The sequence below is a fragment of the Odocoileus virginianus genome, chromosome 21 (genome assembly GCF_023699985.2).
Source record: "Odocoileus virginianus isolate 20LAN1187 ecotype Illinois chromosome 21, Ovbor_1.2, whole genome shotgun sequence".
Taxonomy (NCBI): domain Eukaryota; kingdom Metazoa; phylum Chordata; class Mammalia; order Artiodactyla; family Cervidae; genus Odocoileus; species Odocoileus virginianus.
Window position 1 is genome coordinate 21,346,951 of NC_069694.1, and position 14,200 is coordinate 21,361,150.

The following is a 14,200-nucleotide window of genomic DNA, read 5'->3' on the forward strand; positions in this document are numbered from 1 at the left end:
GAAGCCTGAATTTTAAAGATAGTGGTGGACATCTGTTATGTTAAATAGGTTTTATTTCACTTGCCAAGTGTCATTGATTGGTATTGGCTGCCAGAAGCATTGTGTTGAGAAGGATTCTAAGGCCAAGTCTGTACTCAGTGGGAATGTCATGATCAATTAGTGATGTCTGCCATTGGGGCAGCAAAGGGCTAGACAGGATGGGGACTGCATTCAGGTTGTTAATTGGTTGATCCTTGCTGTATACATTTAATGCCTTTAGTTACAACAGAGCACACGGATCAAGCTGTTACCCAGGCCTTTCTGGTGTCTTCTTTTTCTTTACTCTTGCAAATTTTAGTGAAATTTTCCAAATGTTTAAGTGAAAATGCAAAGAGTCAACAAAATTCTAAGACCTCCAGAATAATCCCTTGGCCCCATCTGCAGAGTCTTAGGGGAACAGGAGGGATGAGTTAGGAAGTTTGCTTTATTAGGTATCACCAGCTGGTCTGACTTTGTGATTGTCCTAAACTAGCTCATTTTGGCTGATAAAAAAAAAATGCGTCTCTTTTACAGGTGTAAAAACTAATTTGATTTCAAAATAACTGTTAGTAAAGCAAGATGAGAAAAAAAGAGAATGCTCTTTTGGCAGAAGGCATTTAAATCTATTGCATATGGAGATGTTCAGAGTGTTAGAATTTTTGTTTCTGAAATGGGAATGGCAAAGCAATGTCAGCTCAACAAGACGATGGTTTTAACCACAGGACATGAAGGAATTTGATTTAGGTAACAAAGTGAGTGACACCCCTCCCCAATTTTTATTTATATATGTGTATATGTAATACATATATATACATATACATGTGTATATGGGGTTTCCCTGGTGGCTCAGTGGTAAAGAATCCATCTGCCAATGCAGGAGGTGCAAGTTCGATCCCTGGGTTAGGAAGATCTCCTGGAGGAGGAAATGGTAACCCATTCCAGTTTTGTTGCATGGACAGAGGCGCCTGGTGGGCTATGGTCCATGGGGTTGCAAAGAGTAGGATATGACTGAGCACACCTGCATATATGTATATATGTATATACATGTATATGTATTTATAAGTATCTATATACATAAACATTATTGTTATTGCTATAAAAGTAATAAGAATTAATATAACTATTTTCAAACTATTTAGGAAAATGGGAAGAACAAAATCATCCGCAATCTCATCATGCTAACACAGGAGGCCTTAGTAATGTTTTCCTCCATTGATATGTATGTTTTCCCCATGGTTTTCATGGTAGTGGACTTCTGATTTCCTATCCTTTTAAAAGGTGATTTTGCTGGATGGAATATTGACAAACAGCATACCTTTGCTATACCCTCTTGCTATATACATCTTCTGTATGTGACTTATCTGTGGGAAAATAGAATAAAGCAAAATATGAGCAGTAGTTAGTTTTTTGTTTTTTTTTTTTTTTTGGTGTAGTAGTTGGTAGTTTTAAAGGAAAGCCACGATGACAGAGAACGAGAAAGTGATTTTGACAGGTCATATAATCCATTCCTATGGCTGAAGAAGCCAAGAAAGGGAGACCCAACAAATTCTCTTTACAGCCTATTCCAGTGTTTGGCAACTTGTCCTGACAGGAATTTCTTCCATATTTCAAGCATATCCTTCATTCTCTTGTTTTAATCTCATTCTTCTTGCCTCAACATCTGAAAAGTGCCTCAGTTTTCTTTTCTGGAAATGGTACTATCTAATTTCTTTCAAGCCAAGGATAGCAAAGCAGTTTTCTCTCCCACATCTACTTCAGGGGTTTGGTGAGAGACACCTGGAAAAAGCCAGTCTCTTCCCTGCCCTGACAACTTCTGCCCCAGCTCTGTGAGAAAGTGCCTGAGAGCCAATGGATAACAGCTCTACAATTTCCATGAGAAAGAGTTGGGGCATTAGACACATGTCATGGGAATGTTGTGAAGTTTTTCTGTTAGGCCAGTTTGTTCCCCAGTAACCAGGAGTGACATAGGAAATCCTTAAAAAGCAGGAAAGGTGGGAGCTCCATCAGTCAGAGTGGACATGCCAGCCTGGGTACCAGAGGAGGGTGTGGGAAAGGCCTTTCTGTGCCAGGGGTTAACACTTTGATTGCTGGCTTTTGTAAAGATCCAGTGAGTCCTGGGGAAGTTAGGGATGAAGAAAGAGTACTGGGGGAGCTTTTATAAACAGAATATTAGCAGTAACAGTAGCAGTCAACAGTTCATACTGATTGAGTTTCAGTCCTTCCTATGCGCCCTTGACACCCACTCCAAGTTCTTGAAGCCAAAAGTGTGTGCATAAACTCAAGTTACAGACCTCTTTGCATAGTCTTCCTTCTTTGGCAAGTTTTTAAGCAAATTATAAAATCATTTTCTTTCCTTGAGAAATCTTCGAATTGGCATGTAACATAAGAAAAATCCCACTGTCAGTCTCAGATTTAGCAAGAGGTTGTGTCAAATGCAAGCCATAAGACTATGTAAATTATTTTAAAAATTCTTGCTGAAGTCTTTGGCTGGATAGTGGAGCACGGAATACAGAGTTGAGGACCCGCCATTTATTAGAGTCATTCAATTAAACAAACCAACCCAAAAGAGAACTCCTCAAAGGAAATCGTTTTATATCACATAATGAAACACAAAACCAAACCAAACTTGTCTCTGACTTTTTTTTTTTAAAGGTTTGTTTAAAAAGATAACTGGAGAGTGTGTCCCACTTCCCCCAGATTTGCTGTGCAGAAGTGCATAAGTGTGAGTGATGTAGAGGTACTTGTTTATTATAGAGCACATTTCAATGCAGTAATCATAAATATTGCTAAGGTTGTGCTCTGTTGAAATATGACCTACATACTCTTGATTGTTTGTGTTACGTGATTTGTCTGACACCCATTACATTCTGGGTAATAGCAGCCATTTGTTGCTCTGCACAGCAGGCTCTTTTGACAAAAGAAAATAGGCAGCAATAAAAAAGCTATAGTCTGAATTACATTCTGCACAGTGCCGCACTGCTGAGAGTTTGTGCAAGTGTGTTAACAATGTTCTGAACTGCCTCTTGTCAGCCTTCAGCCCGTAATGGCCATCTGTCCTCACATAAATCTATCAAAACCTGCTAAGTGCAAGAGAGAGCATGGAATATACCTTGTACTGTCAACACCAAAATGTACACATTCCCCAGAAAATCAACACACAGGAAATAATCCGGAGCTTATGGGAGGCATTAGCACTGTTGATTTAGGCTTGTGGGATGAAATTGAGAGTCCAGCGATTAGTGGGGAGATGACAGGGGTGGTGGCATTGAGGAATTGAGTATTGACTGCCCTCCTACCACAAGGGAGAACCTTCTGGATGGAGGAGATGGGGTTAGAGAAATCAAATTAGTTCAGGAGCAGCAAAGGCTTCCCTGTCCTGTCCATGGCTCCTAAACTTTGGACATCACATTAGAAGAAACAAAAACTACTTCTGACACTTTTGCTTCACTTTGTTTTGTTTTGCTCTGGATGTCAGGAACTCTATCTGGAAATAGATTTTCAATGAGACTCTGGTCCCATGAACTCTTGTGACCCTCAAGATGTCTCAGTCTTGCTTTGGGATATTCTTCTTGAATTAAAGAAGTTTTCAGTTAAAAGTAAAAAGTTTAGGGAATGATCTGAATTATTTTTTTCCTGTCCACCTACTCCTAATCCAAAAATAACTTCCATCAACTAAGTGAGTATTATATTTGTTTTAATGAGCAGTGCAAACTGAAACTTACCAGCCCTGATATTTTCACTCATAAGGTCTATCTGGTTATCTTATGGTGTTTCTGTAAATTTTAAGCAGATACACAAGAACATGGACTTACTGCAGATTTTAAGGAGTGATCTCTTTATGAAGTCCTGAGGGCTGAATCCCTGAAACACCAGCATTTGGTAGGCTATTTGGCACATAGTAGGTCCTCAGTGAATGTCTATTTAATCTCCACGGTCCATCTAAAATGTGAAGGACGTGAAAAGCTTTGTTTTTAACTCTAAGAAACTACTCAGGGTGTCGGCACTCCCAAGAGCAACTTGAGAATCGGTTATTTAAGCGATAATGAGCTTAGGTACTAGGACAAGGGTTTCAAATGTTCAAGACGAAAAAGAATTTCTATATTTAAAATCCCTAGATAGCTGAGCTATTTTTAGGACTAGTCTCTCTTTAATAGTGGCCTAATTTGGTGTTTCTGAAGTTTGGGGTTTCTTTTTATAAGTCTACAATGTCAGTCAAAATACATCTACCTGCGATCAAAGCAACGTGCCACACAGACACGACAGGGCCGTGGCTCGCCATAAGTGGTCTGTGAACTGTGTCATTAAAAATATTTGACCAGCTTCCCAAGTGATCCTTGGGCCACTGAAATGGAACACCTATGAGTAAAGGAGGATCTAGAAAAAGAAAAACGAGTGAAACATTTTGCAAAAATAAGCCCAAGCAACATTTCCTCTGAGAGCTGCTAATCTATTTGAAGAGACAAGATATAATTCACATTCAGAAAGAGATAAGCGTGAAAATATAGCAATATCTGATAAGTGAGTGATCCTGGCAGTAAATTATTAGAAAAGTAAAAATTACCCCAATTCAGAGTATCATGAAAAGATTTATGGAGTTGTATTTGAGGATGTTGAATGTCATTTCCCCTAATTCAAGGGCTGTGTCATTTGGAATATTTGACTGTTATTTACTCAGTAAAGAGAGATTATTCATCATTATTTCTTTGAGCATCTTAGCTTCCTGTGAGAAATATTTGAGATCTTGTCATTTCTTTGCTGAGAACTGGTATCTTTAAATTTGTTGTAGGGGTAATTGAAGGCAGGAGAGCATGTAGTATTAAGAGAAATTGGTGTATATGTATGTGGGTACATACATACCCAAGGGTAGAAGGAACAAAGAGAGAGAGGGGAGGGAGATAGATAGGTAAAGAAAGAAAGAAAGAAAAGCAGAAGGAGGAGAAGATAGAGGGAAGGGAAGTAGGAGGAGTAGATGGAGGAGGGGGAGGAAGAGATGGAGGAGGGGAAGGAAGAGAGAAAATTGGCCATATAGGAATTTCTTTAGATTGAGTAAAAGATACACTTGTCTATGAAGAGAGAACACAGGAAGGGTGAGCTTCATTCAGTCATGTTACCTCTCTTATCTCTAAGCAAAAAGTAGGGGGAGCAGGGATACGGTAGGCTGCTAATAAGGGGAAGATTTCTGAGGCTCAGATGTGTCACAAAGAAAGAGCAGTGTTTGCTTCTCTTTGTGTTTGCACTTCCCTGTCTTTCTGAACTGGGATAGATTTCCAAAATCACACCTCTTTGTATTTTTGTTCATGTCTTTCCCTCATTTGGGGAGAGTTAGCTATGTATGATAAATATTATCAAATATTGGTGTAAACACATTTCATTTTAAGGAAAATATTAATTTCCTCTCTTTCTTGTAAAGTAGGGGAGAGAGGCAGTGTCTTCTTGTTCATACCAAAACTTCATGTGGCTGTCTGTGACCTACTTGTATATATATATATATACACATTTTTTTTTTTCCAGCAAGGTAGAATTTTCCTTGAAATGTGCAGTTGCCTTAAGTCTCACCCCAGGCTTCTTAGCAGACTTATTCTTTTTTGCTGAATAGCATTCACCCATCCTCCTAAATAAAAAGTGTATTGTAAACTAAAATGTTCCCTTGTAAGCATAAAGCATTTGAACTGCAGCCTGCCCTTCTTCAAAGTTCCTTCAACTTTGCAGCCATTCCACAATTCTTTCTGGGCAGAAAGGGCTGAGTAGGACTTACTCGGGGTGAAGCTGACAGAGCCAACCAGCCTTCACATAGTCTCCCACCATGACTTCTGATGGAATTTTCTGTCCTTCTGTAGAAAAGCAGGAAAGGCAACAATTTACAGATGTTCCCCCCTTCTTCCATCATTTTTTCATTTTTTTTTTTAATTAGCTAGTTGCCAAAGCTTGGATTCGTTTCAGTCCTTCAACCTCATAATCCACCCTGATGTGCTGCTCCAAATAAAATGGTCCGCCGGCACTGCAATATTTAGTGTTACTGTTCACTTAGGTTTCTGTTGCAGAACCATATTTTAGACAGAATGTATTAGTTATGCTTACAAGAATGTATTATACCTACATTAGCCATGGTTTACTAAGTTAATGAACTGTGGAGACAAAGAATCATTGCTGTCAGGTTGTAGAGTTGTCTGGTGCCCTGCCTTCGCAGACCATATTTTACTGAACTTGCTTTGAAGTTGCTTATGTCATCCCCACCCTGCCCCACATTTGCTGCCATCCCATCTTTTTTTTTTTTAAGTTGCCTAATTCTTTGGCACCACAGGTAGATATCTTTCATTGTACAAAAATTCCTAACCCCCTTGCATCCTCCCCCACGTTCTTTGTGGACAAACATGGCCAAAACCATTCACCGAGTCTCCTGAGTACCACTGCGTTCATTTTCCATCACACAGACGGTGGGACTCCCTTGTGAACCTGAACTTTGGTTCTGCCTGGTGGTGATGCGTTCATGTTTCCTGGGAAGCAAGACCTGTTAGCGTTGGCGTTTGAAATACAAAATATCAGGGCTTTCACTGCAGTCTTGCAACATATATCTGTCTTTCCTTGGTGACAGAGGCTTCTGGGGACAGAGTCACTTTTTCAGGTCTTATCAGGAATTTAGTTTCCTTTGTTTTTCGATGAGTTTTAACCATTGACTGAAATCTCAGGGAAGTGAGAAAAATATATCCTGGCATTTAACAACATTCTGTCTCTTTTCTTTCTCTCTCCTTGTTTTTTTGTTTTTTTTTTTTTAATCTTAGGCCTAACTCCACCCACAACTCCTCCTCATAAAGCCAACCAAGATAACCCTTTCAGGGCTTCTCCAAAGCTGAAGCCCTCTTGCAAGACTGTGGTACCTCCACCGTCCAAGAAGGCCCGGTACAGTGAGTCTTCTGGTACCCAAGGCAGTAATTCCACCAAGAAGGGGCCCGAGCAGTCTGAGTTGTATGCACAGCTCAGTAAGACCTCTGTGCTCACCAGTGGACACGAGGAAAGGAAGGCCAAACGGCCCAGTCTTCGCCTGTTTGGTGACCATGACTATTGTCAGTCAATTAATTCCAAAACGGAAATACTCGTTAGTACATCACAGGAGCTCCACGACTCCAGACAACTAGAAAACAAAGATGCCCCCTCCTCCAACGGGCCGGGGCAGATACACTCTTCCACAGATTCCGACCCGTGCTACCTGAGAGAGACCGCGGAGGTGAGCAAGCAGGTCTCTCCCGGCAGCACCAGAAAACAGCTCCAAGACCAGGAAATCCGAGCCGAGCTGAACAAGCACTTCGGTCATCCCAGTCAAGCTGTTTTTGACGACAAAGCAGACAAGACCAGTGAACTGAGGGACAGTGATTTCAGTAATGAACAATTCTCCAAACTACCTATGTTTATAAATTCAGGACTAGCCATGGATGGCCTGTTTGATGACAGCGAAGATGAAAGTGATAAACTGAACTCCCCTTGGGATGGCACGCAGTCCTATTCATTGTTCGATGTGTCGCCTTCTTGTTCTTCTTTTAACTCTCCGTGTAGAGATTCCGTGTCACCACCCAAATCTTTATTTTCTCAAAGACCCCAAAGGATGCGCTCTCGTTCAAGGTCCTTTTCTCGACATAGGTCGTGTTCTCGATCACCATATTCCAGGTCAAGATCAAGGTCCCCAGGCAGTAGATCTTCCTCAAGGTAAACCTTGTCAAAACCCACCCAAAGCCTAAGGTATCCCCAGGAATTTAAAAAAAAAAAACAAACACAGCATTCAAAACCCACAGGCAGCCCAGCCCCTCAACACGTTCCTGGTGCTACCAGAACTAAGGAGATTGTTATTAGCCATGCATTCTTTCCCATCTTCTTAATCACTTAAATCTGTCCTCATTGAGCACAGCACATGAGCCAGTCAGACCAAAGGGAGCAATCTGTCCCTCTGGTCTTGCTCATCTAACTTTTTCCATTACCTGGAGAGCTGCCCTGTGCAGAATAGTTGAGATCCATGCAAGATAAAGCTGACAGTGAACCAGGCTGGCGTTTGGCAGTCACATTCGTAGGAGATGTTGCAAGAGAACACGTCACCACTCCCAGACCTCTAAGCCGAATAGAGGCTCACACACTGTCCCTGGGAAATCTCACTAGTATTTGGGAACTGAAAGCCGGTTTATGTTAAGACGGAATTCCAGGGGCTACTGAGTCATGCCGATAAACTGGGGTTCTCTGGCCGTTGCAAATGCCCTTTTTGTTTTTCCTCCTCTCGCTCAGATCTTGCTATTACTATGAGTCAGGCCACTGCAGACGCCGCACACACCGAAATTCGCCCCTGTGCACGAGATCACGTTCAAGATCGCCCCATAGCCGGCGGCCCAGGTAACGATGCACGTTTGTTTCCCTCTGTGCCTCTCATCCCTCAAGGAGATGACAAAATGTTTTCCAAAACCCTGCCCCCTCCCTAGCGTATGATTCCTTTTGCTCGTGCAGATGGAGGTAGTTGACTTAATGATGAAGTCATGTTTCGCAGGTATGACAGCTACGAGGAGTACCAGCATGAAAGGCTCAAGAGGGAAGAATACCGCAGAGAGTACGAGAAGCGAGAATCTGAAAGGGCCAAGCAGAGGGAGCGGCAGAGACAGAAGGCAATTGTAAGCAGCCTGCGGCTTCCTTTCATTTTACAGAAGGCTTTCTTTTCTCTCTCTCTCTCTCTCTCTCTCTTTTTGGGGGGATGTGATGGGCATAGATTAGAAAATATGGTAAGGATGCTGTTAGACTATGCAGAACTCAGACTTTTGGCTTTAGCATCAGTGACTCCTCAGTCCCTCTTAACACTGATTATTGGAAAACAAAATAAGTCCATGTATTTCTCCTGCATACTACCTGTTTTTCACCCATCTGGAAGGTCATTATTGCTTTTGACTTTTGTTTCTAAAAATAGAAGGAGGCACGATGTATACTGGTCCCACTGACCTAGAGGATGAGTTCTTCATATTGTTCTCTACTGTTTTGTGCTCTGAGTGGAAAATGAGGAGGTGTCACTGGATGGTTTCATCTTTTTGGCAGATGTGAGGGTTGGGTTGTCCATGGAGAGACTGTGTTTGAGTGAGATTTAAAGGCAGTGATAGAGAAAGATTTGCCAAGTCCCTACTTTCTTATTTGGGCTGGGTCAACACCTCAGACATCCACATTTCTTATGAGCTACTTTTCAATAACCTATCATGGATTTCAGCAGCACCTACTGTAGGACATCGTGTTTACTTGACACATAGACACCACTGACCCTTTGGGATGAGGATCTAGATTGTAGGAGTCTAGTTCATTCCGTTTGTTGAACCATAGGATGACATTGGGTCATCCAATTGTCAGCATCCAGTACTTGTCCCAGACAGACATTCCTGGTTGATTAAGGAACTCTTTCCCACTGAGCCCCAGCGGAGCCTTGAGAACTTTCACAACCTGGTGCTCCAGGAAGCCATGGCTCAGCCATCAGAAATGGCACTGTTTTTGTTCATTGCAGCTGCTGTCTGTTAGCTGCTAAGTATCATTTCAGTGAAGATCCGCTTTTGATACATCTTGCATACAAGCTAACCAGGGCTTAGGGAAATGATTTTTAACTATAAAGGTTATATGGATATGGTACCTTTAACACAACCCACAACCATCAAAAAATCTTGAAAAACCTACATAAAAGAGTGACTAATAAAGTCCAAATCAAGCATTGGCCAACAGTTATCAGCTGGAGGAAAAAGGTTAACTGAGAGGTTTGTTAACTCAGGCACTCAAGGAGAAAGAAGGGAGAAGTGATTGAATATTTAGGCTAAAGGTCTAGGGCTTTGCTGCCATTTAACTTTGAATCTACCTAAGACCAAATTAAAGGCCTTGTGAAAATTATAGCACTTTCCCTCAGTTTTCTCAACTTTCAAATTAGCCGTAATATTAAGATCTACCAGAGTATCATTAGTTAACATTTAACAAGATGAATGAAAATAGAAAATTCAGCTTTTCTAATTTTGCTGTTTTTAATTAATAGCCTGTTCAATAACTGTAACAACTCACATTTACAGAGTGCCATATAGTTTACAAAGCTTTGTAATATGGCACATTACAGTTCATGTATACCAAAGAGAGTCATGTTGAGTAAGCATGTAAGTAAATAGCTATTTCAGTGTTTTCAAATTCATATTTGATGAAACTCTTCATGTGTATTCCCAGAAGAGTGACACTAAAGAGAGAAATTATTGTATCATATGTTTGCTCATTTGCACAAAATGTAACACAGCTATAACCAAAGCTGAGTAGATAAATATAGATAGATGGCATGTGCTTTTATTATTCCTTCCAAAGATAATATAGTGCCAGATACTTACTGGGGTGAAGAATGAGAAGGAGGGCTCCTTTTGCTAGTTTATCTCTTTGCAAATAGATCAATAGTGTGATTCATTTGTAATATACTCTATATTCCATAGATGCCAAAGCCAAAAACACTCTTGAGGCCACTAGCCTCAGTTTGGAAGCAGATACCACCCTGCCTTTCCTTGGTGTCATAGATGTTAACAAGTTCCTTGGTTAATTCTTTGACTAAGACAATCTTTATAAATTCCCTTTGAAAGAAGGCAATTACAGTGCAAATGTCAACTTGATGTATATTAAGCCATTATAGTTAGCTAGATGTTTGTGAGAATTTTGGCTTTGAGATTTTTATTTTTGTTTTTAAAAAACATTAAAAAAAGAAAACTAAGACATAGAAATTATTTACTAACACAGTGTCCCACAGATAGTAAGAGATTAATATAAAGATTTGGGACTTAACTGTTAAACCAGTTAACTGGTTGGACAATTAGATGGTATTTCTGTAAATATAAGTGAAAACACATGACTATGTGAGAGACATATGTTAGGTACCTGGGATATAAAATTAGGTAAGACTTTATCCCCACATCTTAGGGAGCTTCAGGCCTACTGACTGGTAAAGGTACGTGATATGTTCATTGCTGTCATAGAGAATGTATCTCAGGTACTGAAGTGGCATACAGGTGGGCACCCAGCCCTGGGAATGAGGGAGGCCATCCCTGGAAAGGGTAAGATTGATTTGAAATCTAAAGGGAGGAGAGGGCAAAGGTTCCTTCCATGTGAGCTGTCCAGTGTGGTAGCCATCAGTCAGGAGGATAATTAATCTACTCCCAAATTTAAATGCACTGTGTGATTGAATTTTGAAGACCAAAAAAAAGAAGAGTTTAAAATACTTCATTAATACTTTTTATGTAAATGACAAGTTGAAACAATAATATTTTGGCTGTACTGAGCCAAGTAAAATACATTATTAAAATTAAATTTGTTTCTTTTTACATTTTTTAAAATGTGCCTCAGAAAATTTAAAAATTACATATGGTACATTATGTTTTTATTGCAAATAACTATTCTAGGCAGATACTTTAGCTCACTAAGTCTCTGGAAAAGAGCAAGATATATTGGGAAACTGCTAGTCATTTAATTATAACGCTAGGGTACAGGAGAGGCAGGAGGTAAGTCTGGGAGGCTCCCTGGTAGCCAGATACTTGTAGGGTCTTGTAAGTCATCATGAAGAATTTGAAGACTATCTTGAAGGCAGAGTGGAACTGTTTAGTGAGGTTACCCTTAGGAAGTTCTTCTGACTGATTTCCTTCCTCAAAATGATCTGCTTTCTTGTGCCATAATGTGTTTGCAAAGTGTATTTTTATGGAGTTGAGCATGGAGATAAAGGCAGTGATTTTTGACTCATTTGGCTAGATTATCTTGAAAACTCATTCATTGAAACAGTTCAAGGAATTAGGACAGTTTGCCTAAGTTGGTCATGTAGGTGATTTTCATTCAGATTTCTAAGACACTCTTAAAGTCATGAATGAATAGCAAATTACATTTGGAATATCTTGGGTGGAATGCTGATTTATTCATTAATTCAGATCAATTTTATAATCAGGGGATGAGCAAAACAGAGACTCCAGAAGGAAATGAAAAAAATGTTACAATCATGTAATAGGTATTTTACAAAGTTAACCTTTGCTTTCTTGTCTTGTGGTCACTATTGACTTTTTTTCCCCTTAGTTCCTTAAGAAGGAGATAGTGTAGGTCATCTATCAGGTTTTTACTGTGTATGTGTCCAAAAGTCTTTATTCAGACCAACTTCAGTGCACCGAATCAGATAGCTAAGAAAAGACTAATAATTAGTAACACAGAATCATATGTTGTGGTTGAATGTTGTCATTGTGTAAGTTATGCTTTCCTCCAGTTTTCATCTAAATGAGCTCAAAAACCAGTTCATCCTCTGCTTTTCTCAGTCTCACAGGCTTGAAATAATTCAGGTTATATTGGAACTCTGCAAGCCAGAGTTTAGTATTTAATGTCTAAACTGTCACTGCTCTAATTTCTCGTGGAGTTCTAAGTCCAACTCCATTTGCAATCTCTACAGTTTCCTGCCAGAAAATGTGATAATAGGATGTTAATTTAAAGGGCAAATCTAGACATTATGAAATGGCTCAGTGCTTAAATCCAAAACCAGATGTATTTGGGCAATGACTATGCCATTTCTTTTCTCTTCTCTATTGGTCAGTATGCAGCCTAGGAGCCAGAAACAGAGGCTCATCCCTGAAAATTACCAGCTTCTTCCAAATGAAAAAATAAAAGAGTTGTCTAATTTCTCATAGTTATTCTTTTTGGGGAAAATAATGTCATTTTCTGTTCAGGCCTTTTCAAGAGCTGTTCCATATGGGTGAATATGCTATGTTATGAGTATGAATGCACTACTTAGAAATTTTCAGTTTTATCAAAAGTAGTTATATGTGCTCTGAGTCTGTAGTTTTCATGTTTTCTGACTCATCATGGTGTTTACTTGCATCTTAACTCTTATTTGTGTATTAGCTCTTAAGGAGACTAATCTAGATTTATTTTAATTAATTTATTTTTAATTGAAGATCATTTTACAGAATTTTATTGTTTTCTGTCAAACCTCAGTATGAATCAGCCATAGGTATACATACATTCCCTCCCTTTTGAAGCTCCCTCCCACCTCCCTCCCCATCCCACCCTCTAGGTTGATTCAGAGCCCGTGTTTGAGTTTCCTGAGACATACGGTAAATTCCCATTCGCTATCTGTTTTACATATGGTAATATAAGTTTCCATGTTACTCTCTCCATATATCTAACCCTCTCCTCTCTCCCTATGTCTATTTTCTATGTCTCTTTCTCCACTGCTGCCCTATAAATAAATTCTGCCCTGCAATTACAGATTTATTCTGTATATATGCATTAGTATACAATATTTATCTTTCTCTTTCTGACTTCCTTCACTCTGTATAATAGGCTCTAGGTTCATCCACCTTATTAGAACTGACTCAAATGCATTCCTTTTTATGGCTGAGTAATATGCCATTATGTATATATACCACAACTTCTTTATCCATTCATCTGTCGATGGACATCTAGATTGCCTTCATGTTCTAGCTAAGACGAATGTGGATTTTTTTCAAATTTATCCAACCTTAGACAGTAATAGGCACTTACTGAAGCACAATACTTTGGCATCTGTTAGAATTCAGTAAATGTTAATCTCAATACCAATTTCCTTTTCTTGTTAGTCAAACCTTTTTTACCAATAATTGCTTATTTTTTGATGAGAAACAACGGCTGTATGTTTCCCCCAGCTAACTGGGAAGCTCTACCTTCTTTCTGATATAGATTTTAATACTGCGAAGTCAGCTAATGAAGTCATTTTTTTTCTTTATTTATCCCCTGTCTTGATATAATGAGGATTTACCATACCTGTTAATGCAACACAAATCTTCAATTTTATTATCCACCCCACCAGCAAACTAGCTTTTGTAAAACTTGAAGCTAAAAGATCCTTGATAAATGTCCCATCCTCCTTGATAGTGAAAACTGGTCTGAAAATAATTTTTCAAGGAGCTTTTTCCAAAGGTTTAGAGTTCCTCCAAGCCTTTAAGAAGCTGGAAATGTTATTAGGCATTTTGATTTCTTTTCCTTTCATCTCCTGTTTAGAAATTAATGTCTTGAAAAATTGGCTGCAAATGTTAAGGTTTTTTAAAGATATGGAATCTATTCATCTGTCTAATAAAACTGCAACATGTTAAAAAATAATCGATTCTTCACTAGACATTTTGGCCAGTCTTGGGAAGATTTTTATCTTTGCGTTTTA

General features: G+C 39.4%; 1 protein-coding gene across 9 annotated transcripts in view; it reads left to right on the plus strand.

Moving 5' to 3' along the window:
* The window catches only part of PPARGC1A (PPARG coactivator 1 alpha), a 694,460-nt gene that overhangs the window by 665,136 nt on the left and 15,124 nt on the right, over positions 1-14,200 (plus strand). For all 9 annotated transcript variants that reach the window (XM_070452081.1, XM_070452082.1, XM_070452083.1 and 6 more), the window contains 3 exons: positions 6,798-7,716; positions 8,284-8,388; positions 8,540-8,660. In XM_070452081.1, coding sequence (XP_070308182.1) covers positions 6,798-7,716; positions 8,284-8,388; positions 8,540-8,660 — 1,145 coding nt within the window. The remainder of the gene's footprint in view (positions 1-6,797; positions 7,717-8,283; positions 8,389-8,539; positions 8,661-14,200) is intronic.